Here is a 27680-nt window from a genome sequence, read left to right on the forward strand (position 1 = left end):
CATAATGAAGAGATGAACCTTCAGAACTGAGATAAGGAATTTATCCGGCCAGATGGTGGTTAATCTGTGGAACTCATTGCTGCAGAAGGCTGTGGACGCACCATTGAGTGCATTTCAGACTGAGATAGATAGATTCTTGACTAGTAAGGGGATCAAGGCTTATAGGGAGGAGGCAGGAGAATGGGGTTGAGACACCCCAGGATCAAATGGCACAACATACTCAATGGGCTGAATGGCCTGAGTTTGCTCCTATATCTTATGGGCCATTAGAGAGGAGAGTTAAGAGTCAACCACATGTTGTTGTGGTTCTGGAGTTACATGGAGGCTAGAACAAGTAAGGATGGCTGATAACCTTCTGTGAAGGATATTCGTGAAGCAGCTGGAAACCCAGTAGGTTGGTAGGTGTGTAATGTGGGGCGTGTTAGGTGGTAAATGGATTGGGTGGTGTGGCTCGGATTGTTGGTAAGTCATGTGGTAAGTGGGCAGTTTGAAAAATGGATAGCCTTGATATGGAGATGCCGGTGTTGGACTGGGGTGGACAAAGTCAGAAACCACACACCGGGTTATAGTCCAAAGGGTTTATTTGAAATCACAAGGTTTCTGAACGCTGGTCCTTCGTCAACCTGACTATAACCTGGTGTCATGAGACATCTGACTTTGGTAAATGGATAGTGTAGCGTATGGTTAGGGCTGTAGCTAGTTAGGATACTAAATGCGCAATGTAATGGCTGAGTATGCTATTAGGTGGTAAGTGCATAGTTTGATAAATGGGTAGTGTGTACATGGGTGTTGTGTAGCAGGTTAATGGGGGGGGGGGGGGGAGCGGTGTTTCGGTGGAGGAGGTCAGTTCCACAATTACCCAGCAGTTAGACTCGGCTGCCAAACATTTTCCGAATATCTAGGTTAGGACGACAGTCCTGCCCACTCAACGTTCAAACTTCGCGAGCAATGCCCGCGGTAGCACCGCAGTCAGAAGAGAGCCACAATGCGGAAGGAGCGGTCCGCTCTGGGTCCCGCCCCCACGCTGAGGCACGCGCACTGGGGGAGGGCTTTGGGGGCGCGCATTAGAACGTGGCCCGGAGCATTCTCGGAACGTCTGCGATTGTTTCCCGATCTGGGCCTCGTTCGATTGCGGCGGGTCAGCGGCACTGAGCCTGGGAGGCGGCAGTCTGGGGACTGAATCTCCTCCATACACTGCATTCAGCTAACCGGGAAGATGGCTACCGGTAAGATAACATATTCATGCACTCTCTTTACAAACGCACGTTTCCCTTTTTTTTGACTTAATAGTAAATTTGAGATTAACATGGACGGAAATATTTTGAGAGGCGAGACCTTGAAACCACCATGTAAACAAAGCTGGCGTGAGTTTGTTACTGACCACCTACCTTTATCCCTACCTACAGTTAACAGGGTTAGCATGTTTTCTTTTATATGCGGATTATTACCGAAAGCACAGGTGATGCACCGTCGAGAAGCTGGGATGCCACTTGACTGTTAGGGAGCTGGCTCAGTTTTTCGCAGCCGATTTCCTAAATTGATTTGTTTAAAAGACCAGTATAGAAAGAAACTGAGTCACCCCGCACTGGGGAAATAGTAAACACCGTATTATTATTGTCTGCACATTGAACAACGGCTAAGTGGCAGAGCTGTGAGTATTGCCCAGTCTTTAAACTGAGCTTTTAAAGATTCAGCTTGTGTGGGATAACAGCGAGTAAGAGCATAAACCTTTAACATAATTACTACTTTGGCACTGAAATGGCATATAGACCAGACTGAGTAATAATGGTGTATTTCCTTACTTGGGTTTTTTGCAACCATCTTACAGTACTATACCCACTTTTCATGAGGCTAGTTCACATTATTTTCTGTCAGTTTCCAAAACCAGCTCCTTCACTTGCTGTCCAGTGCCTTTTTAATGGGCTAAAATATCCTACACATTCCAATTGTTGTAGTCTATATCATCGTGCGATATCGAGAAACTTGGGCCAAATGTGTTGACCACTTTTAATTACTGAAAAACAGGGCAACTTTCAAATCTGGAGAGATGGACTAAAGACTGATCACGGGTTTGACTTTTTTTAAAAGAGGTCAAAACTTCTGGGTGGTTCAGCTTTGAAAGTGTGTTTGGGAGAGGGCCTTTTGAAGATGTATAATTTATTAAGAGAAATGGAGAGAGAATGGTTATGTGGAATGGGTAGATTGAAGGAGGGAAAATAAATGAACTGTTTGAAAACATGTGGATGCTGTAGGTGTTACAATGAATTGATTTTTGGCTGATCTGTTTTCTGTCTTATTAGCTTTAGTAGTCCTAGGACTTTTTTTTTTCCCCTTCAGGTCTTTTTGAGACAGTGTTTCCTTTACTTTATCTTTCAGAGAATGTCAGCGTGTTGTTTAAAGTGTACTGCTTGTCAGTAATGACGCTTGTGGCAGCTACTTATACTGTAACATTACGGTACACAAGGACAGTCTTAACAAAGATGTATTTTGCAACCACTGCCGTTTGTATCACTGAAGTCATCAAACTAATTCTGAGTTTAGGTATGTTAATAAGGTAGGTGTAAAACACTTCGTGTTCACTTGAAACATGGATTTTATGACTGGCTAATGAATAAGAAGATCAGTTTTGTTTTTATTGCAAATCACTTGTGTAAACTATTGCCTTATCTTTGTAAACATTTCACTATAGACCAAGCCTGCTTTGCTGTGCAGAATGATTTTAACAGTTCTTTTGGCAAGGCCAGCATTTGTTGAGCAGCCATAAATCATCATTGGCTGAGTAGTGACAAAAAGTACTCCTAACTCTAAGACGACCTTTATCCTGCACACAACAATTATTAGGGTGTGACTGTAAACCAGTTTAACAGACTTGTGCCATGCATGAAGATTTCACAAGCTGAATTTTTCTGTCACTGGTTAAGAGAAGAATGTCATACAGTTATGGGTGCATCATGTTCTTTAGGATCTTTTATGTTCTCATGAACCAGTAGATCGAGCGAGCAGTTTATTACTGTCCGCAAGTGCACCACTTATTCTTTACTACATTGGAGGGTTTGTCTAGTTTATACATTAACAAAGTCTCACTTCTGTTGTGGGCAAAGTCTTAGAGAGAATTGTAAGGGATAGGATTTATGCACATCTGGATAAGAATAATGTGATCAAGGATAGTCAGCATGGTTTTGTGAAGGGCAGGTCGTGCCTCACAAACCTTATTGAATTCTTTGAGAAGGTGACTAAGGAGGTAGATGAGGGGAAAGCGGTAGATGTGGTATATATGGATTTTAGTAAGGCGTTTGATAAGGTCCCCCATGGTAGGCTACTGCAGAAAATACAGAGATATGGCATTGAGGGTGAGTTGGAGGTTTGGATTAGGAATTGGCTGGCTGGAAGAAGACAGAGGATAGTAGTTGATGGCAAAGGTTCATCTTGGAGTGCCGTCACTAGCGGTGTTCCGCAAGGATCTGTTTTGGGACCATTGCTGTTTGTCATTTTTATAAATGACCTGGAGGAAGGGTTAGAAGGTTGGGTGAGCAAGTTTGCGGATGATACGAAAGTCGGAGGAGTTGTTGACAGTGAGGAAGGATGTGGCAGGTTACAGCGGGATATAGATAAGCTGCAGAGCTGGGCAGAAAGGTGGCAAATGGAGTTCAATGTAGCTAAGTGTGAGGTGATTCACTTTGGTAAGAGTAACAAAAAGATGGGGTACTGGGCTAATGGTCGGATACTTGGTAGTGTGGAAGAGCAGAGGGATCTTGGTGTCCATGTACACAGATCTCTGAAAGTTGCCACCCAGGTAAATAGTGCAGTGAAGAAGGCATATGGCGTACTGGCTTTTATTGGTAGAGGAATTGAGTTCCGGAGTCCTGAGGTCATGCTGCAGTTGTATAAGACTCTGGTGCGGCTGCATCTGGAATATTGTGTGCAGTTTTGGTCGCCATACTTAGGAAGGATGTGGAGGCACTGGAACGGGTGCAGAGGAAGTTTACCAGGATGTTGCCTGGTATAGTAGGAAGATCCTATGAGGAAATGCTGAGGCACTTGGGGTTGTTTTCATTGGAGAAAAGAAGGTTTAGGGGTGACTTGATAGAGGTGTACAAGATGATTAGGGGGTTAGATAGGGTTGACAGTGAGAACCTTTTTCCACGTATGGAGTCAGCTATTACAAGGGGGCATAGCTTTAAATTAAGGGGGGGTAGATATAGGACTGATGTTAGGGGTAGGTTCTTCACTCAGCGAGTCGTAAGTTCATGGAATGCCCTGCCAGTAGCAGTGGTGGACTCTCCCTCTTTATGGGTATTTAAGCGGGCATTGGATAGGTATATGGAGGATAGTGGGTTAGTGTAGGTTAGATGGGCTTTGATCGGCGCAACATCGAGGGCCGAAGGGCCTGCACTGCGCTGTATTCTTCTATGTTCTATGTTCTAAAGGTGAATGAGCTGCCAGAGGAAGTGGTGGAGGACGGGTACAATTAGAATATTTAAAAAGCATCTGGATGTGTAAATGAGTAGGAAAGGTTTAGAGGGATATGGGCCAAGAGCTAATGGGACTAGAATAATTTAGGATATCTGGGTGGCAGAGATGAGTTGAACCGAAGGGCCTGTATCTGTGCTGTACATCTGACTGAGCGCATCTGGAATGAAACAAGGGTCATGCCGTGTGAACCCCATTTTTCTGTAGTGTATGTCTGTGACTACTAACCTATTGATTTTGAAAGTCACTTTATTTTCAGAATACAACAGATAATGTAACCTTCTGGTACAATACGTTCTAGTTGTGTTCAAGGCCACAAGAACTACTTTAGCTAATCTATGTTATTGGGAGATGAATTGACCAGCAGGTGAATGACCACTCTGTAAGTGAGTGTCAGGAGAGGGAGTTGTAAATATGTGTGGTAAATTGTAAATTCCATTCAAGAAAATGGAAAGAGAATGGTTTCCATGTGGAATGGGTAAAGTGAAGGAGAGAAAATCCAACTAATTATATGAAAACCTGAGGAGTCACAATGAATAAACTGATTTTAACTGATCACTTTTCCCCTTTGTTTTCAGTCTTAGGATTTTCCAGTTTCTTCAGGTCTTTTTTGAGACATATTTTTATTTTTTTTCAGAAAATGTCAGCTTATTGTTTAATATGTACTGCTTGTCTGGTAATGGCATGTCTGGTTTCTTGTTTTATACTGTTACTAATTCTCAACAGCGCCTGAGATTTTTTTGAGTTTATTGCTGTTTCTAGTCATGGGACAAAATACTAAAAGTGCTGCTGATTTCAGTGTGTGGGACGTTGGGCAGCTACCCCATGCATGGTCTCCTGGTTTAATTCATAATTCTCAGCCAACAAGTAAATAAAACCGGTCACCATTTTCAGTTTGGGTAACCACAGCAACCTGGGATTCTCACCCTCCTCAAATATAAACAGGAGGTGACCATCACAGAAAACTTCACTGCATTGGGAATGGAAGTGGTCTCATGGTTTCTTCCCACAATAGGAAGAAGAGGATGCCTCTAGGCTGTTTTGACGGAGGTATCTTTGCCTTCAGATTTCTACTTTTATTGATGATGCTACCTTCTGAGCCACCTCAGTTAGTTGCAACCACCTCTGCCAACATTTGAATGCTGGGCCCAGGGGTCCCAAACAGTCAAGGTGTTTGGACTGAATAAGTATGGAGCGTTTTCTTCAGTGTCCTATAATGTGCAGGTACCCGTTCCCTATGTGGGACGTGCTTTGAGACTGGCCACTGACGAAGGGAGGCAGGCATACTGCAGATTATGCACAAGTGGGTACTGCAGATGCTGGAGATTAGAGTCAAGATTAGAATGGTGCTAGAAAAGCACAGCGGGTCAGGCAGCATCTGAGGGGCAGAAAAATCGATGTTTCGGGCAAAAGTCCTTCATCAGGAATGAGGCTGGGAGCCTCGGGGTGGGGAGATAAATGGGAAGGGGGTGGAGCTAGGGAGAAGGTAGCTGAGAGTGCATTAGGTGGATGGAGGTGGGAGTGAAGGTCATAGGGTGGAGTGGATAGGTGGGAAGGAAGCTGGACAGGTCATGAGGACAGTGCTGAGCTGAAAGGTTGGAACTGGGGTAAGGTAGGGGGAGGGGAAATGAGGAAACTGGTGAAGTTCACCAACTGGTGAGGTTGAAGGGTCCTGTGGCGGAAGAAGAGGCGTTCTTCCTCCAGACATCAGTTGGTGAGGGAGTGGCAGTGGAGGAGGCCCAGGACCTGAATGTCCTCAGCAGAGTGGGAGCAGGAGTTGAAATGTTTGGCCACGGGGTGGTGGGACTGATTGGTGCAGGTGTCCCGGAGATGCTTTATGAACTTTTAGCCCCTTCTTTCCCTGGATGGGAGGTGACCAGTCAATCTGGATCTTTTTGCTCATTGATGATTTAACATGTGGCATTGCTTCTGTTCTTTTCCTTCCTAAGGGACACTGGGAGTTTGAGTAGGACGCTGTCAACTTTACAGGAGCATATACTAAGAAGTCCCAAAGAAATGCTGAAGCTCAGTGTTCCATCTCTAGTGTATGCTGTTCAGAACAATATGGCTTTTGTGGCACTTAGTAATTTGGATGCTGCAGTGTATCAGGTAATGACTATCTGGCTACATCAATCATTGAAGATATTCTCAAGCATTTGTTAACCAAGTGGATTTCTTACATTTTTTGAAAAATATTATATAATATTTGACGCAATGAAAAAATAAAAATGGTGAGGAGAAAGGACATCAAAATGGTGCTGAGTGTAAAGCTTCTGTGGTACACTTCACTAACTACTCTACGATGGCATAACAATTCAGAGACACGCTTTTTGGAATTGAAGGCAGTGTGTGTTACAGTGCTGATTTTAAAAGGGATTTAACTGGAACAGATGCAGACCAATCTCAGCAAGAATGCAGCGGTTGACCACGACTTCCAGGCAGAAAGCTGCCAGGCCTGTCTCTACCTGGAAAACTTGCTGGAAGCTTAAGGATGTAAGATGAAAACTGCCCAGACCACTTACTCTGTCTTTCAGTGGTCACATTTGGTCAGTGGAAACTTGGCAAAACTACTAAGGTATGACCAGTACCTTTTTTATAATAGCTTCTTTGGGGAGTCTGGTCCTTAGACCATGAACATGAAGTCCAGTTGTTCAAGTATTTTTCTGGTACACCGCAAAAGGTGTACTGGAAGTGTTTGGGAGGGTGACGAACAAGGTTTTGCTACTATCTGTGAAACGATGACATTTGATTACTGGTGACTAGGACAGGAGGATGGGCAGTACATGAATTTGGCATTGTGAAATCAAAATACAAAGATTTAAGCTAAGTGGTCCCAGAGAAAAGGGCCACATGGACAAAAAAAAGCTCCCTAGTAGCCATGCACTTCAGTGCCACGTTTGGAATGGATTTGGTGTCTAATTGAATAATGGAATGGCCCCTGAATTTAGTTCTCAGATTTTTGGGAGGTGGGTGGGGAGCAGTTTTTAAAAAAAAATATATACTTGGAGGTAACCATCATACAGAACTTCTGCTGCTTGTATGCAAGATGAGTCAGACTAGTAAATCCCCTTTGTTGTTTTGCTGGATTATCCTTGTGTTCTCCTTGTGGGCCTGGCTGTCGGTGCCAGTTCCTTTTGCCACTTTGCATTGGCTAGCTGTCAACTTGAAAGATGTGCTGAACCCAACTGGTATACCTTGAACCAGAGGCCTTTACAGTTTAACAATGCAAAACTTTTATTACCGTTTATAAGAATCTGCGTTCAATATAAAAGTTGATCACTTGATGATTTACAGTGTCACTCAACATGATAATCACTGAAATAAATTTGGTGCCCTGTAGTTTTTTTAGCTGAGCCAATTGGAAAAAACAGAGTAAACTTCTGTTTTATAAATTATTTTTGCATTTTCTTTTTAAGGTGACGTATCAATTAAAGATCCCCAGTACAGCGTTGTGTACGGTCTTTATGCTGAACCGCTCACTCAGCAAGGTGCAGTGGGTGTCTGTGTTTATGCTGTGTGCTGGGGTATCACTAGTCCAGTGGAAGCCTGTAGAAACTACAAAGGTGCAGGTAAGTAATTGCAGATTGGGAGATGGTTTCAGTGAAGCATTGATGCTGGCATGGACTGTTTGGGCAAAACGACCTACTACTTGGCTGTATTTTCCAAATTATTTAACCTCTTGTCAAAACAAAAATTTTCAGCCAGTTTAAAATCAATATGTGATATCACCACGCAAGACTGTTATTTTGACAAATGTTTATTGGCTTTTGTATGAAAGCTCGTAAGAAACCAGTGGAGTCAGTCAATTCGTGAGCGGCACAGTGGTTAGCACTGCTGCCTCACAGCGCCAGAGACCTGGGTTCAATTCCCGCCTCAGGCGACTGACTGTGTGGAGTTTGCACGTTCTCCCCGTGTCTGCGTGGGTTTCCTCCGGGTGCTCCGGTTTCCTCCCACAGTCCAAAGATGTGTAGGTCAGGTGAATTGGCCATGCTAAATTGCCTGTAGTGTTAGGTAAGGGGTAAATGTAGGGGTATGGGTGGGTTGCGCTTCAGCGGGGCGGTGTGGACTTGTTGGGCTGAAGGGCCTGTTTCCACACTGTAAGTAATCTAATCTAATCTAATCTAACTGTGCCACAATAGCACTGATTTGCTTTTATGCACTCTCATAATGCATAAGATCTGCCCTTACCATTTTGAGTCAAATAAAGTTCAGCGACTTTTGCTGCAAATATGTGGATAAAATTGTGTGGTTGTAATTCACATGACAAATAGCCAAATGATTTGAGATACTTAGGGAAAAAAATGTCTACTTCCGGAAATCTATTTCAGTGTAAATCACTCCTCTTGCAAGCAGTGGTGCTATGTTTTAACCGTTTTCTTTCTCTTGCCGCTGTCTTTCTGTCTCAACCGCACCCCTTCCCTAGCCAGACAGAAAACTTAGAGTTATTTTGGAAGCATAGTGCATTCATGGAAATATTTTTAAAAATGCTCTGGAGTGGAGGAGGGGCTCATCACGCAATCTTAATTATCTAACTTTCCTCGGCTGGTTTTAAAAAAATTGTCTCGGTAATCAAACTCCTAGTGCCCATTGTTGGTACTAGGTGCAAAAGCTGCACATGCCAACTATACAGAGAGGACGATCTGACCCCAAAATGGGTGCTCAATCTTGGTTTGAAAACAAATACCTGCAGGCAATCTGGTGTCATTGATGCAGCAGTTAGGAACACTGGAGACAAGTTAGCTGATAGAATCCCCAAAGTACAGACATAGGGCCATTTCTCCCATCAAGGTTACACAAATGGGCGGCACGTTGGCACAGTGGTTAGCACTGCTGCCTCACAGCACCAGAGACCCAAGTTCATTTCCCGCCTATGTGCAAACTCCACACAGACAGCTGCCTTTCTCCCCGTGTCTGCGTGGGTTTCCTCAGGGTGCTGCAGTTTCCTCCCACAGTCCAAAAAGATACAGGTTAGGTGAATTGACCATGCTAAATTGTCTGTAGTGTTAGGTGCAGGGGTAAATGTAGGGGAATGGGTCTGGGTGGGTGCGCTTCGGCAGGTCAGTGTGGACCTGTTGGGCCAAAGGGCCTGTTTCCACACTGTAAGTAATCCTAATCTAATCAAAAAACACTTCGAAGAACATCTCACCCGGATGCACCCTCCCCTCCCGTAATCTCGCTTGGAGATTTTACCGTGACACACCCACGTAACCTGCATGTTGTGGGCAATTTTTAGCACGGCCCATCCATCTAATCTGCACATCTTTTGGACTGTGGGAGGAAACCAGAGCTCCTGGAGGAAATCCCCACAGATACGAGGAGAATGTGAAACTCCACACAAAGTTTACCGAGGATAGAATCAAACCTGGGTCCCTGCTAACCACTATGCCCAGTTTACTTGAATCTTGCCTGATTGCGAGCTTGCTGAAGTGATGAAGGGTCAGGTCAATGTTCCCTGGAGGCCCACCCTGTGATTTCTGCTCTGGTTTAAATATGTTGTAGCAGAATATTAGAACGCCATATCGGAACAACTAAACTGAGAGGGAACATTCGTAGAGCTGTTACTTGTTTTGTTGTAATCCAATGGTAAGCTGTACTGATTTGATTTAAGAGTCTGCATCTGTGATTCTGCATGTTCACCTTCATTGATAACAATCACACAACACCAGGTTATAGTCCAGTAGGTTTATTTGGAAGTACTAGCTTTCAGAGCGCTGCTCCTTCATCAGGTAGATGTGGAACTGGATCATGAGACGCAGAATTTATAGCAAAAGATCACAGTGTCATGCAAATGAGACGATATATTGAACAAACCCCGATTGCTGTTAAGTCTTTCACCTTTTACAATAGGTTGCAGGTTTCGGTTCATTAATATGTAAATCCCAGAATTACTTTTAAGTCACGTTCTCGAGATAACTTAAGGTTTTATATATATAAAAAACCTCTCGGCTCAGATAAAGCATTAAAGTTGTGAAGGTAGAATCTGCATTCCAATCCTGAGTCAGACTGGTTCTATTTCCATAGGAATTTATAAAATGTTACATTGCTTGCATTGACTGCCTGCAGATTGTATGCTTTTTGAGCAAAATAGGTGTCTGCAAATGCATACGCACACGCATGAGAGACAGCGAGAGAGAGAGAGAGTGTGAGTGAGTGTGACTGCGTATAAGCCTGTGAGTGGGTGTTTGTGTGTGAGTGTATAGTGTAGTAGGGTACCCTGCAGTGTGACATGAATCCAAGGTCCCGGTTGAGGATATCCTCATGGGTATGGAACTTGGCTATCAGCCTCTGCCCGCTGTGTGTTGTTGTGTACCCCGAAGTCTGCCTTGGAGGGTGGTCACCTGAAGATCTGAGGCCGAAAGACCCTGACCACTGAAGTGTTCTCTGACTGGGAGGGGACATCCCTGTCTGGTGATTGTTGTGCGGTGTCCATTCATCCATTGTTGTAGCAAATGCTTGGTCTTGCCAATGTACCATGTCTCAGGGCATCCTTGCCTGCAACATTGACTAAATCACAGCTGTGTCTCTCGCGCTCTTCCCCCATCGCACCCTCGCGCCCTCACACTCTCATCCTCCCTCCTCCCCGTCACGCCCGCGCGCGCTCCATCTCTTGTATTTGCAGGCGCCTTCTATTTTGCACAAAAAGCACACAATCTGCAGGCAGTCAATCCATGTAACATTTTATAAATTCCTACTCTCTGGAAATAAAGCCAGTCTGACTCCAGATTGTGAGTCAAATAGACTCTAACCTCACACCTTTTAATGCATCATCTGAGCTGAAATGTCACTTTTTTTAAACAAAATCTTAAGTTATCTAGAGAATGTGCCTTAAAAGAAGTTCTGGGATTTACATATTAATGAACCAAAACCTGAAACCCATTCTAAAAGATGAAAGACTTAACAGCAATCTAGGTTTGTTCAATATGTCACATGACACTGTCATTTTTTTGCTCTAAATTCTGTTTCTTATGACCCTGCTCCACAGCTACCTGATGAAGGAGCAGGGCTGCAAAAGCTAGTGCTTTTAAGTAAACCTGTTGGATTATAACTTGACATTGTTCACCCCAATCCAACACCAGCATCTCCACATTATGACCTTCATTGGTTCACAACAACAAAGCAAAATAAAGACTGAGAAGATAACTAATGTGAAGTTTTATTTGTACTTTTTTTTTGTTTTCCTTACTAATCAAAGTAATTTTGCATCTCTGATTTGATTCACAAAATAGTCTTGTGTTATTCATGTGCAACAATGAGGTCATTCTTCACCTCCTGATTACTCTTATTGCAGATTGAACAGAATCCACTTTTGGGATTTGTTGCCTTAGCCATTGCGGTGTTGTGTTCCGGATTTGCAGGTATGTAGATGTAACCTGATCAAGCTTTAAATGTCATCTCTTTCCCACTTAAGATAATCTCATGCCAGTATTGTTTCTTGGTTGAACATTTTTCATTGTTTTGTTCATTGGAGATCAAATTGCCTGTATTCATCATAATCCACAGAAATATGACCCCAAGTTATTTGTAATGTATCCTTGTGATTTAACCCTTGGAATTCAGCGATCAGTATAATGAACCTTATATTGCATTCCCACAAACTCCTGTGCACTCTCTTCATAGGGTATGTTGCTCAGAACTGAACCCACTGTTCTATTGGTGATCTAAAGAAGGCTTTGTATACTTATAGGAGGAAGTGATATACTTTATAGCATGACTTCTAACCTCTTGTATTCTACCCTCTGTTTAGAAGCCAGTATTACATTAGCTTTTTGGATGATTTTTGTACCTTCATGACATTGTGACGATCTATGCATGTCAACTCCTGGGTCTGTCTCAATCACCACAGTTTCTACTTTTTAATTTTTGGAAAGTATTTATTGCTCACTTTTTCAGTCCCCAGAAATGACCTCTCACTGCTGTTGAAATCCACCAGCCACAGTTTTACCCATTCGGAAAAGAACATTAACTATTCCTATCTCCCAGAAACGGATTTAATTGCACTTGCTATTTTTATGCCCACAGCCGTGCTGCCATGAGAATGTTTGATCCTGGAAGCTATGGGTGGCACGATGGCTCAGTGGTTAGCACTGCTGCCTCACAGCACCAGGGACCTGGGTTCGATTCCCACCTGTCTGTGTGGAGTTTGCACATTCTCCCCGTGTCTGCGTGGGTTTCCTCTGGGTGCTCCGGTTTCCTCCCACAGTCCAAAAAAGATCTGCAGGTCAGGTGAATTGGCCATGCTAAATTGCCCGTAGTGTTAGGTGCATTAGTCAGGGGTAAATGTAGGGGAATAGGTCTGGTTGGGTTGCTCTTCGGAGGGTCGGTGTGGACTTGTTGGGCTGAAGGGTCTGTTTCCACACTGTAGGGAATCTAATCTAATCTAAGTTATTTCAACCTGGTTAGTTCTTTGGGAGACTGCCTGGAGTTACCAAGTGCAGTTGGCTTTTGGTGTGAGCTCTTGTGGCACAGGGGTAGTGTTCCTACCTCTGAGCCAGAAAGTCCAGGTTCAAGTCCTGCCTGCTCCAGGTTAATGTATCATTAACCTTTCTAAACAGGATAATTAAAACAGTGACATTTCAGTCTGTAATCAACCTCTCAAATGGCATTTGGGTTTCTGTGGCACAGAGATAGTGCTCCTGCCTCTGAGGCTGATTAGATTACTTATGGTGTGGAAACAGGCCCTTTGTTCCAACAAGTCCACACCGACCCTCTAAAGAGCAACCCACCAGACCCATTCCCCTACACCTAACACTACGGGCAATTTAGCATGGCCAATTCACCTATCCCACACATTTTTGGACTGTGGGAGGAAACCAGAGCACCTGGAGGAAACCCACGCAGACACGGGGAGAATGTGCAAACTCCACACAGGCAGTTGCCTGAGACGGGAATTGAACCCGGGTCTCTGGCGCTGAGAGGCAGCAGTGCTAACCACTGTGCCACCCGGTAAATGACAGCCCAGATTCCAGACTTACCACTAGTCTCTATGAACAGGTTGATCTGTAATATCTAATTTTGTTATTTCACAACTTTGCAATGTGTCTTTCAGTTTCATCATTTATGCAAATAAATACAATGAGTATTTGAGGTTGACTTGCAGATCTGAGATGTAACCAGTCCCATCCTGTCAACTAAAGTGATTTGACTCAATCACTGTGCTGTCTCCTAACAGTCAAACAACCAGCCAATGGTTTGTGCTCTGTTTCATGAGTTCTTTTCTCAAGTGTAGCATAAAATAGAATGAGATGATTAACTCTGGCCAAAATGATGCTAAAGTGCTCAGAATGGAAACCACTGTTCTATTGGTGACCTAAAGAAAACTTTGCATATTGGTTCCATTAATTTTAGGTTAACATTATGGAAGTATTTTGCATAATTGATGGTCTTAAGCCAGAGGTGTAATAGAGTATAATAGAGTCATAGAGATGTACAGCATGGAAACAGACCTTTCGGTCCACGCCAACCAGATATCCCAACCCAATCTAGTCCCACCTGCCAGCGCCCAGCCCATATCCCTCCAAACCCTTCCTATTCATATACCCATCCAAATGCCTCTTAAATGTTGCAATTGTACCAGCCTCCACCACTTCCTCTGGCAGCTCATTACATGTATGGGCAAATGTGAAGTAGTTCATTTTTGAAGGGAGGACGGGGAATAATTTTAAGCGGGGAGAAAAACTACTGCAGAAAGCTGCAACACAAAGGGACTTGAAGATACATGCCATTGAAATACAGAAAGCTAGCACACGAGTACAGCAACTAATCAGGAAGGCTAATGGAATACTGGCCCTTTATTTCAGTGGCTTGGAGTATGAAAATAGAGAATTCTTGTTCCAACTGTACAAGGTGCTGGTGAGGCCAAATCTGCAGTACTGTGAGCAGTTTGATTCCCTTATTTAAGGAAAGCTATCATTCCACTTGAAGGCCGTTCAGAGGAGGGTCAATACAGTGACCCCTGATATAGAGGGATTGTCTAATAGGCAAAGGCTAAACAGGTTAAGACTTTACTCAGTGGAGTTTAGGAGAATGATGGGGTGATCCCATCGAAACATATCGGATTCATAAGGGGCTTCTCAGGTTAAATGCTAAGAGAATGTTGCCCCTGGGAGCATCTCTGACCAGAGGGCGTAGTCTCTGAATAAAGGAGCATCAATTTTGGATTGTGAGGAGGGGAGGTTTCTTCTCTAAAGGTTGAGATTTTGGAACACCAAAGAGCTGTGGGGCAGAATCCTTTTGTGCATTTTAAGGCTGAGTCAGATAAGATTCTTGATCATTCAGGGAAATGAGGGTTGCAAGGAAAATACTGGCAAGTGAACATGAGGATTGTCAAATCAGCAATGATTCTATTGAATGGTGGAGCAGGCTCAAGAGTCAAATGGCCCACTCTTGTTCCTATTTTGTGTGGTTTTAATCTAATCCTGGCCAAGGTATCTTCAAAAGTCAAGTGACAACAAAAAAAATTGTCTTGTACAGTATGTATGAGGGTCAGTAACAAATTAGTGACTCATGTTAGAATTTGTGTGGCAGATGGAGAATACAGCAGGACGTGCCAGGAGCAGCATCAGGCAAACCTTAAAAACAAGGTGTCCACCTGGTGAAGCTACTAATTTGACTACTTGCATGCCAACCAGCAGAAGCAGCAACTGAGAGACAGACAACCAATCCCACAATCAATGGATCAGATCCTAGCTCTGCAGTCCTACCAAACCCCAGTCGTGAGTGATGGTAGATAATTAAACAACTCATTAGAGGAGCATTCCACAAATATCGTCATCCTCGTTGACGTAAGAGACCAGCACTTACATCAGTGGCCCTCAGCATTACAGATATCAGTCTTCAGCCAACTCAATTCACTCCACGTGATATCGTTAACAGTTGGAGACACTGGATAATGCAAAGACTACAAGCCCTGGCAACACTTCGGCAATAGTGCTGGAGACTTGTGCTCCAGAACTTGCTGCTCCCCTGACCAAGCTGTCCTTTTACAGTTATAAAATGAGCATCTAACCTGACAATGTAGAAAAATACCCAAGTATGTCCAGTTCTTAAAAAGCAGCACAAAGCCAGTCTAGCTAATTACCATCCCAGGAGTCTACTCTCAATCATCAGTAAAGTGATGGAAGGTGTCATCAACAGTGCTATCAAGCAGCACTGACTCAGCAATAACCTGCTCAGTGATGCCCAGTTTGGGTTCTGCTAGGGCCAGAAACTCAACTGGACTCACCACATAAACACACTGGATATAACAGCAGGTCAGAGTAACTCAACTCCTGACTCCCTGAGCCCTATCTGCATTTTCAAGGCACAAGTCAGGAATGTGATGGAATACTCCCCACTTGCCTGGATGAGTGCAGCTTCTGCCACACCATCCAGGACAAAGCAGTCCACTTGATTCCGCACCACATTCACAAGCATTCACTCCCTCTACCAATGACACTCAGTAGCAGCAGTGTGTACTATCTACAAGATGTACTGCAGAAATTCACCAAAGATCCTCAGACGGCACCTTTCAAATCCACAACCACTCCCATCTAGAAGGACATAGGTAACAGATATATTGGGATGCCACCACATACAAGTTCCCCTCCAAGCAAGTCATCATCCTGACTTCGAAATAAATCACCATTTCTTCAGTGTCAATAGGTCAAAATCCTGGAATTCCCTCCCTAATGGCACAGTAGATGGACTGCAGCGGGTCAAAAAGGCAGCTCATCACCACCTTCTCAAGGGCAACTAGGGATGGGCAATAAATGCGGCCGGCCAGCGATGCCTACATCCCACAAATTAATATGGAGGAAAGAAAAGCTCGGTGAAAGGATGGCGGTGTTCTGCATGAATTTTCTTAGGCCACGTACAGCAGCTACATTTAAAATCCGCACAAAATGCTGGAAGTACTCAGTATGTCAGTCAGACTGTGTTGAGAGAAATACAAATATTTCTGGTTGACCATCTATCAGAGCTATGTAGATTAATTACAGTACACTCTCTCTGGTTGTGGTCTCCTCCCTTAGTAAGTTCACTGATCTGAACAATATTCACCGTATGCATTCTTTGCTCACTGTCAAGCAGACATCAGATTTACAGTTGTAAAGAAAACTAACTTATTTCTTGGACTAAAAGTGCATGCTCCATACACTCTATACCATATTCACCGTTTGTGAAAATCGCTGTCACATCTTCAGCATCCCCAGCAACCAGTGAGAGAACTGTAGTGCAGGTTACCTGAGGCTAACAGACTGATCATAGAACTTTAAAACATAAATAAAAAAGAGCACATGCAGCCAATTGAGTATGGTCTGCCATTCAGTGATGATCAGATGATCCTTAACTCCAATTTCTGTCATTTTCCCCATAATTGTTGATTCCCTTACAGATTAAAAATCTGTCTCCCTCAGCCTTGCGCATTTTTGATAAAAGAAAAATATTGTGGATACTGAAAATCTGAAACAAGAGTTCACATTTTGAGTTGAGAATGGCGCTTCAGGAGTTCCATGTTTGCTGCTGAATATTCTTAACCAGTTCCAAAGAAGCAGTCTGCATTGACGTAGTGCTCTGCAGAGCACAGCCTGGAATAGTGCGGTGAAATACTTTTATATAGTCAGATGTACAGCACAGAAACAGACCCTTCAGTCCAACTCGTCCATGCTGACCGGATATCCCAACCCAATCTAGTCCCACCTGCCAGCGCCCTGCCCATATCCCTCCAAACCCTTCCTATTCATATACCCATCTAAATGCCTCTTAAATGTTGCAATTGTACCAGCCTCCACCACTTCCTCTGGCAGCTCATTCCATACACGCACTATCCTCCGCGTGGAAAACTTGTCCCTTAGGTCTCTTTTCTATCTTTCCCCTCTCACCCTAAACCTATGCCCTCTAGTTCTGCACTCACAACCCCAGGGAAAAGATTTTGTCTATTTATCCTATCCATGCCCCTCATGATTTTATAAACCTCTATAAGGTCACCCCTCAGCCTCCGATGCTCCAGGGAAAACAGCCCCAGCCTATTTAGCCTCTCCCTATAGCTCAAATCCTCCAACCCTGGCAATATCCTTGTAAATCTTTTCTGAACTCTTTCAAGTTTCACAACGTCTTTCCGATAGGAAGGTGACCAGAATTGCATGCAATATTCCAACAGTGGCCTAACTAATGTCCTGTACAGTCGCAACACGACCTCCCAACTCCTGTACTCAATACTTTGACCAATAAAGGATAGCATACCAAATGCTGCCTTCACTATCCTATCTACCTGCGACTTCACTTTCAAGGAGCTATGAACCTGAACTCTAAGTCTCTCTGTTCAGCAACACTGTCTAGGACCTTACCATTAAGTGTATAAGTCCTGCTAAGATTTGTTTTTCCAAAATGCAGCACTTGGCATTTTGAATTAATTTCTATCTGCCACTTCTCAGCCCATTAGCCCATCTGATCAAGATCCCGTTGTATTCTGAGGTAACCCTCTTCGCTGTCCACTACACCTCCAATTTTGGTGTTATCCGCAAACTTACTAACTGTACCTCTTACGCTCACATCCAAATCATTTATATAAATGATGAAAAGTAGTGGACCCAGCATCGATTCTTGTGGCATTCCACTGGTCACAGGCCTCCAGTCTGAAAAACAACCCTCCAACACCACCAAAGTCTTCTATTTTGAGCCGGTTCAGTATCCATATGGCTAGTTCTCCCTGTATTCCGTGAGATCTAACCTTGCTAACCAGTCTCCCATGGGAACCTTGTCGAATGCCTTACTGAAGTCCATATAGATCACATCTACTGCTCTGCACTCATCAATTCTCTTTGTTACTTCTTCAAAAATCTCAATTAAGTTTGTGAGACATGATTTCCCACGCACAAAGCCATGTTGACGATCCTTAATCAGTCCTTGCCTTTCCAAATACATGTACATCCTGTCCCTCAGGATTCCCTCCAACAATGTGCCCACCACCAACGTCTGGCTCACTGGTCTATAGTTCCCTGGCTTGTCCTTACCACCTCTCTTAAATAGTGGCACCACATTAGCCAATCTCCAGTCTTCCGGCACCTCACCTGTGACTATCGATGATACAAATATCTCAGCGAGAGGCCCAGCAACTACTTCCTGCAGAGTTCTAGGATACACCTGGTCAGGTCCTGGGGATATATCCATTTTTACGCGTTTCAAGACATCCAGTACTTCCTCCTTTGTAATATGGACATTTTTCAAGATGTCACCATCTATTTCCCTACATTCCATATCTTCCATGTCCTTTTACACAGTATGTACTGATGCAAAATACTTGTTTACTATCTCCCTCCATCTCCTGCGGCTCCACATAAAGGCCCCCTTGCTGATCTTTGCTATTCTTTCCTAGTTACTCTTTTGTCCTGAATGTATTTGTAAAAACCCTTTTGCTTTTTCTTAACTCTATTTGCCAAAGCTATCTCCTGTCCCCTTTTTGCCCTCCTGATTTCCCTCTTAAGTATACTCCTACTGCCTTTATACTCTTCTAAGGACTCACTCGACCTCTGCTGTCTATATCTGACATACGGTTCCTTGTTCTTAACCAAAACCTCGATTTCTTTGTTTATCCAGCATTCCCTATACCTACCAGCCTTTCCTTTCACCCTGACAGGAATATACTTTCTCTGGATTCTCATTATCTCATTTCTGAAGGCTTCCCATTTTCCAGCCATCCCTTTACCTGCAAACATCTGCGCCCAATCAGCTTTTGAAAGTTCTTGCCTCATACTGTCAAAATTGGCCTTCCTCCAATTTAGAACTTCAACTTTTAGATCTGGTCTATCCTTTTCCATCACTATTTGAAATCTAATACAATTATGGTCATTGGCCCCAAAGTGCTTTCCCCACTGACACCTCAGTCACCTGCCCTGCCTTATTTCCCAAGAGTAGGTCAAGTTTTGCACCTTCTCTAGTAAGTACATCCACATACTGAATCAGAAAATGTTCTTGTACACACTTAACAAGTTCCTCTGCATCTAAATCCTTAACTCTATGGCTGTCCCAGTCTATGTTTGGAAAGTTAAAACCCCCTACCATAACCACCCTATTCTTACAGATAACTGAGATCTCCTTACAGATTTGTTTCTCAGTGTCCCTCTGACTATTAGGGGGTCTACAGTACAATCCCAGTAAGGTGATCATCCCTTTCTTATATCTCAGTTCCACCCAAATAACTTACCTGGATGTATTTCCCAGAATATCCTCCCTCAGTGCAGCTGTAATGCTATCCCTTATCAAAAACACCCCTCCCTCACCTCTCTTGCCTCCCTTTCTTTCCTTCCTGTAGCATTTGTATCCTGGAACATTAAGCTGCCAGTCCTACCCATCCCTGAGCCATGTTCTTGTAATTGCTATGATATCCCAGTCCCTTGTTCCTAACCATGACCTGAATTCATCTGCCTTCCCCGTTAGGCCCCTTGCGTTGTAATAAATGTAGTTTAATTTATCAGTCCTACCTTGTTCTCTGCTTTGTCCCTGCCTGCCTTGGCTGTTTGACTCGTCTTTGTTCTCAAATGTACTAGTCTCAGATTGAAATCTTTCCTCACTATCTCCCTGGGTCCCACCCCCCCCATCTTACTAGTTTAAATCCTCCTGAGAAGCTCTCGCAAATCTCCCTACCAGTATATTAGTCCCCTTTCAATTTAGGTGCAATCCGTCCTTCTTGTACAGGTCACTTCTACCCCAAAAGAGCTTCCAATGATCCAAAAATGTGAATCCTTCTCCCATACACCAGTTTCTCAGCCATGCATTAATCTGCTCTATCCCCCTATACCTGCCCTCACTAGCTCGTAGCACTGGGAGTAATCCAGATATTACTACTCTCGAGGACCTTCTTTTTAAATTCCTGCCTAACTCTCTGTAATCTCCCTTCAGAATCACAACCTTTTCCCTTGCTATGTTGTTGGTTCCAATGTGGACAGTGACCTCCTGCTGGCCCCGCTTTCCCCTTGTGAACACTCTGCCTCTCTGAGACATCCTTGATCCTGGCACCAGGGAAGCAACACACCATTCTCATTTTCGCTGCTGACCACAGAAACGTCTGTCTGTACCTCGGACAAGAGAGTCCCCTAACACAAACCCCTGACCACAGAAACGTCTGTCTGTACTACACTGGAAATGTAAAAATAGCTGTGGAATAGGCATTGGAAGTCCTTCCAAAAGTTTGATTTTTGTCAGATATGATAAACTGCTGAAAGCAGTGAATGGCATTCCACTTTGTGTATGTTAAGCCCTACGTTCAACAAGATCAGATTACAGCTTTTTCACACTGGTTATCTTCCAGGATATGGCGGGCCTACTGCTCTTAGGCTGGAGTTCAAGGTGAATTCCACGTCAGTCCAGTGTAAGTGGAGAAAGTGTGGTGAAGAGTGGTTAGGATTTTACATCTGATCTGATCTGATCTGATTTTATTAGTATTTAGTGAGAGTCAAACATTTAACTTGTGCTTTTGATGTCGTTCATCTAATATGTTTCATTTCTCTCGTATGTAGGTGTTTACTTTGAGAAGGTGCTGAAAAGTTCTGAAACATCTCTGTGGGTGAGGAACATACAGATGTATATCTCTGGCATTGTGGTCACTGCATTTGGAGTTCTTGTGAATGATGGTGCCCAAGTGATGGAGAAGGGCTTTTTCTTTGGGTACACCCACTGGGTCTGGTTTGTTGTATGTGAGTACCATTATCTTTCTAGTGAAATTTTATTTTCACATTATAACAATTCAAAATAATGCAGAGTGAAGTCAGGAATCTCCCTTCCTCAAATGGAAAGATTGTAAGTGATGTGAAAGAACATTTGGTGCTCAGATATGATTCAGATGGCAATGTGAGTAGATAAGCAAACAAAAGGACTAATCTTCCATTTTGTGAGATGCAAAATCTTCTTTTTGATGGAATTCCAGTGTGTCTCGGGTGGGATTGGTGTTCTGTCCACTCCAATCCAAGTTCAGTTTCCAGTTTAATAATTTGGATGGTGAGATCTGCTTGGAATTCTGGTTCAGAGAGGCTTCCCTGAGCTGGCTTGGGAAATTTTTGCAGTAGGAGCTTCTGCAGACTTGGCCTGGTACAATGTACTAAATGCCTTCAAACAATGTTTCCCAAACTGTTTCCTAGCATGACCTTTTTTAATGCCTTCTGGTTTGTGTGTCCCCACAGTGGATATTTGGGTTGTGTGGTTTGTTGATAGTTTAAATGGGCTTGGTTTTGTTGGCTGAGTAAGGTTCCCCTGTAGGGTCTTGAAGATCTATCTCCTCCTTTTAACTCAGCAGGTGTTCCTGTCACTGAGACCAGTTTTCACACCTGCTTTCATTCTAGTTTGTATTGACTATGAACAACACTGCAACAACACACCAGCTTACTTCAACAGTCTGGTTCACTCCTGGGCCATCCCACACCAGTAGAACTAGAGCAGCTAAACTGTAGGATGAATATCTCCAGCCAGGTTCTGCTCCCTCCAAGCACATTAGTTGCCTGTGCATTGTTGCTGTGTTGTCATTGGGCAAAAGTCCTGGCTCTTATGGGAGTATGATCAGCACAAGGAATTGCAGGTCCAAGGAGAAAGCTTCCTGACTACTGTCACGTTAAAAAACCTTGTCAGTGTTTCTCACATAGAGTCTACATTTATTTTTATCAAACTGAAACAATTTGCTATCTTGTTAACTACCTATGCAGTGATCACTTTGCTTTCATCTCCACAGTATTAGCAAGTCTTGGAGGTCTGTACACCTCAGTTGTTGTGAAGTACACAGACAACATTATGAAAGGATTCTCAGCTGCTGCAGCAATTGTAATTTCCACTGTTGCTTCCATGTTGTTGTTTGGCTTGCAGATAAGTAAGTATCACCTTTCCTAACACCGGGCTCTCACTGTCTAAATGACACGTCATGTTGGTGTAGTGACATATTTTGCCTCTCAGGCAAATAGGGTTTGTTTAGATGAGCCGAGATCCTGTGAACATTGGGGTTATTTTGGTGAAAGCAAGGGCTGAATCAGTCCTGTATTATTACCACATTCATATGTTTAAACATCTGGTTTAGTCCGCATTTTTGGTCCTAGTGACTTCTTTACAGGTAGAGAACACAACACACAATCTTTTGGATGAATGCCTCTGAGGATATGCTACTTGCTGAAGACTGCACCAATATTCAGTGTTTCAGAAAGTCTTCCAACGTGTATCAAAGTCCTCTTCAACTTTCCAGCAACAAATTAACAATTGAAGATTATATAACATCTTTAAGTAATACTCCAGGTCCTCACCTACTTGGGAGAAAGCAAGGGATTCCAGTGAGGGTTCAGAAAAGCTTTACCAGGATGTTGCCAGGAATGAAGGATTTGAGATGTATGGAGAGGCCTGATAGGCTGGGACTTCTTTCATTGGAGCGTAGGAAGTTTAGGGGTTTATAAAATCATCTGGGTGTAGATAAGATGTGTTTTCCCTCGGTTTGGGAATTTCAAGACTAGGGAGCATATTTGTAATGTGAGAGCAGTAAGACTTTAAAGTAACGAGGGGCAACTTTTTTTACAAAGTGGCTCCTGTGTGGAATGAACTTCCAGAGGAAGTGGTGGATTTGGGTACAGTTACAATGTTTAAAAAAAACATTGGGTTAAGTCCATGAATAAGAAATGTTTGGAAGGATATGGGCCAAGTGCAGGCTATAGTTTAGTTTGGGATTTTGGTTGGCATAGATTGGTTGGACCGAAGAGTTTGTTTCCGTGCTGTATTTTTCCTAAAAACTGCAAATGTGATCGATGTCCTATGTACAAAATAGCATGGCTGAAGAATAGTGCATTTGAGAATTTTTGTTATGTTGTGGAATGTTTTAACAAATTTTAAACAAATAGTTTTCTCATGTTAGTGAAGTACTGTTTATTTTATTTGTTTCATTTCAGCTCCCACCTTTGTATCTGGAGCCATTCTCGTCTGTATTGCAATATACTGTTATGGTTTACCAAAGCAAAATACAATGACAATTCAACAGACTGTAACAGAGAAGTCCAAACTGCCACTGGAAGATATGTGATCGTAAACACTTCATTAAGAAAAGGCAAAACGTGAAGAGTTTAAAAAAACCTTATCTGCATCCTCTCCCAGCTTTTACAAGGGATGTGGATATTTTCTAAAACAAAAATCTCCATTGGTTATTGATTCATAAATCCTTTTTTTGCACTTTAGTGCCAACAAGGTGACGATCTGTTCTGCATTGTGACAATCCAACGAACACAGCTAAGTTATTTAACAAGTTTATAAAGAAGCTGTTTTTAATCATCTACTTCCGGAAGGTGTCATGTTTCAAACAGTCACAGAATTCTTTGGTAGACTTTTCTTTCGCATGGCCTTTTTGAAGTGCAAACTTTTAAAAGTCAGTGTTTTGCAGCTGCCATGTTTGTTATACTTTTTAGTTACTGGGTTACTCAGTGTTGGTCTCCCTAGTTGGTATCAGAAGCAATCGTTCCCTTGCAAATCCTGATTCTACTCTCTTTTTCTCTTATTGCTACTGTTAGATTAATTTTCAGTAGTTGCCTCTGAAAGCGGGGCAGTCTACTTGTAAATCCATCATGTGATTTGGCTGGAATATGTGCAAAGATGTTTTTTTCAAAATTGCTGTTTACATTGCTACTTGTGTTCTGCATGAGCAAGATTTAATTTTTAAATTGCATTCTAGTTATCATTCACCAACATTGACATTATACAGGAACTAGATTTGAGACAAAATGACTGGTTTGATCTGATCTCTTAAACTTGTCTGCGTGCAATTGCAGGATAATCTAGAAGATTGCATTTGGTGTTACAGATCAGGGAAATAGTGTGTATTCTGAAATCCCTTTTCGTACCTTTGACTAAGACAAAGTGATTGCCAAGATGTTTTATTGATCACCTCAAACATGAGCCTGTTATCATCAAACTTAGTGTCCTGTATTTACTACTTCAGTCGCCCATGGAGAATTTAGCTGTAAGACTTCTCCCACTATTTGGAAAGTAAAATCTCACTTCACCCACCAAGACAATAATTTTGGGATTTTCTTGCTTTTCTGTTGCTAGTTCCTCCAGATTATCAAACGTTTCTGAACTCTTTGTTTCTTTTAAATCTCTGTAACCTTCAATAATGATCTACTTATGTGATGAGAAGTGTTGTTTTTGTTGCTAAAATAATCTATAAAATAAATCCTTTCTTAAGTTTATTCTTAACCATGAAGTAATGCTGATGCAAGAAGAGGAATTGTAGTGAAAATTATGTACACTCATTGCTTTTCTGATCTGAAGTTAAGGAATATAAAAATGACTTTTTTTATGTGTTAGCCCTCTGCAAACAAAAAAGCAACTATTGAATTGGACCTTTTAGACTAGGTACCTGGCTGTCAGAGAACTGATGCAGGTAAAAGTTAAACATTTATATATCCCTCCAAATGAGGCACGTATTCCATCTGAAGAAGGAAACAAAAATTCCAACTTGGTAACTAGTTGGGGGGAATAATAAAGACATTCATAACAAGTCTGGTACTTAAAACCTTATGTAGTTGTTATTTTGAGATGTTATCAAATCACTTTTTTTTGCAAATCCTTAAAATAGGCTTCACAACATGAAACAATGTAATCCTGTTCTCATTAACTGATGTGAGAACAAGGGAAGAGACAGCAATTGTAGGGTTTTTTTCTGGACAATGGATATGGTGAAGAGTAAGGAGGTTTTTTGTTTGAAATGGTGATAATGATCTGGCACTGTCTGCCCCTTAGGGAGGTGGGAGTGAAGACAATGAATAATTTTGAAATGAAATTGGTTGCACAGTTGAGGGAAATAAAGATGGAATGTTACAGGGATAAAAACTATTAGATTGGTCTGCAGAGTTGATGGACTTATTAGGTCAACATAGTCTGTTCTGTACTAACTTAATGCATCTTTTGTGTGACCCCGTGAAGGCTGCTCACTGTTATTCCACCGAATAAGACTGAGTCAAATTTGAGCAAGGCTCCTGTGAATTTTGTAGTGTAATTTGACCAGGGTTAGCATGGAATTAGTACTCCTGCTTACATTGCACTTTCCTGCCAAAGTCTGGATTGACATTCATAACTGCACGTTTACCTTTTCTTTTTGTGCAGGTAACAGAGGCAGTGCAGAGTTAACTTTGTCACCTGTAATTGACAAAAGGATATGACAGATTTATGTCCCAAGTGAATAATGTGTTGCTACAAAGTGTGAAAATCTCTAGATGTTACCAGAATTTGCTTGGCATACTGAATTGAAGGCTGACATACATTTTGCAAGCAATGTGCGATAACTTTGTTTCTTTCCTCATTTCTGATTGAGAACAATGCCTGAATGCATGCTAGGGATGCAATGGGACAATGCCTAAACATTCACTCATTCCATAGCATACATTAATGATTGTTGTTTAAATACAATGTTTTATTCCTTTTTTCAAGCACCAAAGTGTTCAGACTGCATTTGAACTTTTTGTGACAGCTGGTTCGAGTAGGAAATTTGCCCTGTAGGGAGTTGCAGAAGGTGTGGTGCATTTGCCCTTCAACAGTTGTGTACTCACTCTTATTACACTACCATTTAAACTTACTGGAAAAAAACCAAGAACTGCAGATGCTGGAAATCAGAAACAAAAACAGAAATTGTTGGAAAAACGGAGTCTGGCAGTATTAATGGACAGAAAACGGAGTTAATGTTTCAGGTCCAGCGACCCTCCTTCAGAACAGCAACTTTGTCTTTTTGTAACCATTTAAAATACTTTTTTCATAAATTTAATAACCTGAAGTTATATTGGCACTTCTCTGCAAAAACAAATTCCAGTTTTAATGCATCTGCTGTTCTCAATTTTTCCCCCTTACCTTGGGCAAAATAATGTAATAACCACTCAAACAAGCATTGTCACTTGTTTGACTAGTGGTCTTTAGCTGCTCGAGTCATGTTTGTTTTTCCCGCCGATTACTAAAGATTGCTATAATCGGGTACAAAATAGTACATTCTTTGTTCAAAACTCAAGATAATTCCTGGTCATATTATCACAATTTAACCGTTCATTAATAGTTGCGTCTTCTGTGGTAATGGCTATTTACAAACAATCTCTTTAAAGTGTTTGCTCACAGTAAATGTGAACTGCTGAGAGATCCTGGAAGAAAATGACATGATAATCTCAATTTGAAGTCTGTAAAATTTTGATATCTATATATAGATGTCAGTGAAGTATAACTGAATTTCTAGTGTTTTATCATTATCATTCCGAGGAATTTTCCAATTTTTTTTGGCTGTAACAGTTTGTTTTGAATGAAGCAAATGAATGTACCAGTGTCTCCCTCCCTAATTTCAGTTCTGCCTCGTCTTATTTTTCTATAACTGATCTTTTTAAATGTTCTTGAATGTAGCAGTACATTTATTAATTAATTTATGGAACATTTACTAATTTATGTTTTAGTGCCTTCAACAACATGTTACTGCAAACTTAGCTGATGAAAGTTCCTGGTGTTAACGTACATATTTGCAGTTTTGGTGTGGGTGCAAATATTTGTAGAAAGTGTGGTCTGTAAATGCTGTATGCAGAATTGAGCCTATTTAAAACAATCCACTACAGAGTTGACTTTTTTTTTCCTGAATGTAGATTATCTAGCAGAGTCTTGGGGCCTCTAAGTACAGACTTGTGCAGTGCTCAGAGTTTTGCTGGTCATTATTGGGTGGTATTTTAATACTTTAAATGTGCATCAAAAATGAATTGGTATTGAGATTTTTTTTGTATGAAAACCTTTTGGTGTCAATGTCACAAGTTACCGGGAAGGATACATCATTTTTCAACGTCCAAATTTTTTTTTGTTTTTTTTTCATGGTGGGAATTTTTTTACTAGCAAAGCTATTTGCCTTACAGCTGTATGAAGTTGTCAAGAAGTGCAAATGACCAAATTTGCAACATGTATCCTTTCCACATTCATTGGACTATAAAACATAACCTATTTCATGGATTGATTTGTCTGTTTATTTGGAAAAGCAGTCCGTGGCACTTGATGTATTTTCTAGAATATTATTGATTTAATTAAATCTTACTTTTTTCTTAAATTTATTATTGTGTTGTGACTGTTACTGTCAAGCTTGTGAAATCTTGTATTAATCAGATTATTTGAATCACTGCAAACCATATGGTGCAGGGACACAGCAGGCAGATTCCAATTCCAGGATTCCAGAAATACTGATTACTCTCTCTACCTTTCTTTCACCTTTGTTT

General features: G+C 42.1%; 1 protein-coding gene across 1 annotated transcript; it reads left to right on the forward strand.

Annotated features, from left to right (window-relative positions):
• The first annotated feature begins 1055 nt into the window (after positions 1-1055).
• slc35a1 (solute carrier family 35 member A1) lies at positions 1056-27518 on the forward strand. The gene is made up of 8 exons (XM_072553646.1): positions 1056-1226; positions 2377-2554; positions 6420-6579; positions 7887-8039; positions 11759-11825; positions 20961-21137; positions 22163-22297; positions 23355-27518. The coding sequence occupies exons 1-8, from the start codon at positions 1217-1219 to the stop codon at positions 23483-23485; spliced, it is 1011 nt and encodes a 336-aa protein (XP_072409747.1). The 5' UTR covers positions 1056-1216; the 3' UTR covers positions 23486-27518.
• The last annotated feature ends 162 nt before the right edge of the window (positions 27519-27680 follow it).

This window comes from Chiloscyllium punctatum, chromosome 3, assembly GCF_047496795.1.
Source record: "Chiloscyllium punctatum isolate Juve2018m chromosome 3, sChiPun1.3, whole genome shotgun sequence".
NCBI classification, from domain to species: domain Eukaryota; kingdom Metazoa; phylum Chordata; class Chondrichthyes; order Orectolobiformes; family Hemiscylliidae; genus Chiloscyllium; species Chiloscyllium punctatum.

Coding starts and splice junctions, on each gene's coding strand:
- slc35a1 (XM_072553646.1), top strand. Junction 6,580..7,886: donor TGGATGCTGCAGTGTATCAG/GTAATGACTATC, acceptor TTTCTTTTTAAG/GTGACGTATCAATTAAAGAT. Junction 11,826..20,960: donor GTTGTGTTCCGGATTTGCAG/GTATGTAGATGT, acceptor TCTCGTATGTAG/GTGTTTACTTTGAGAAGGTG.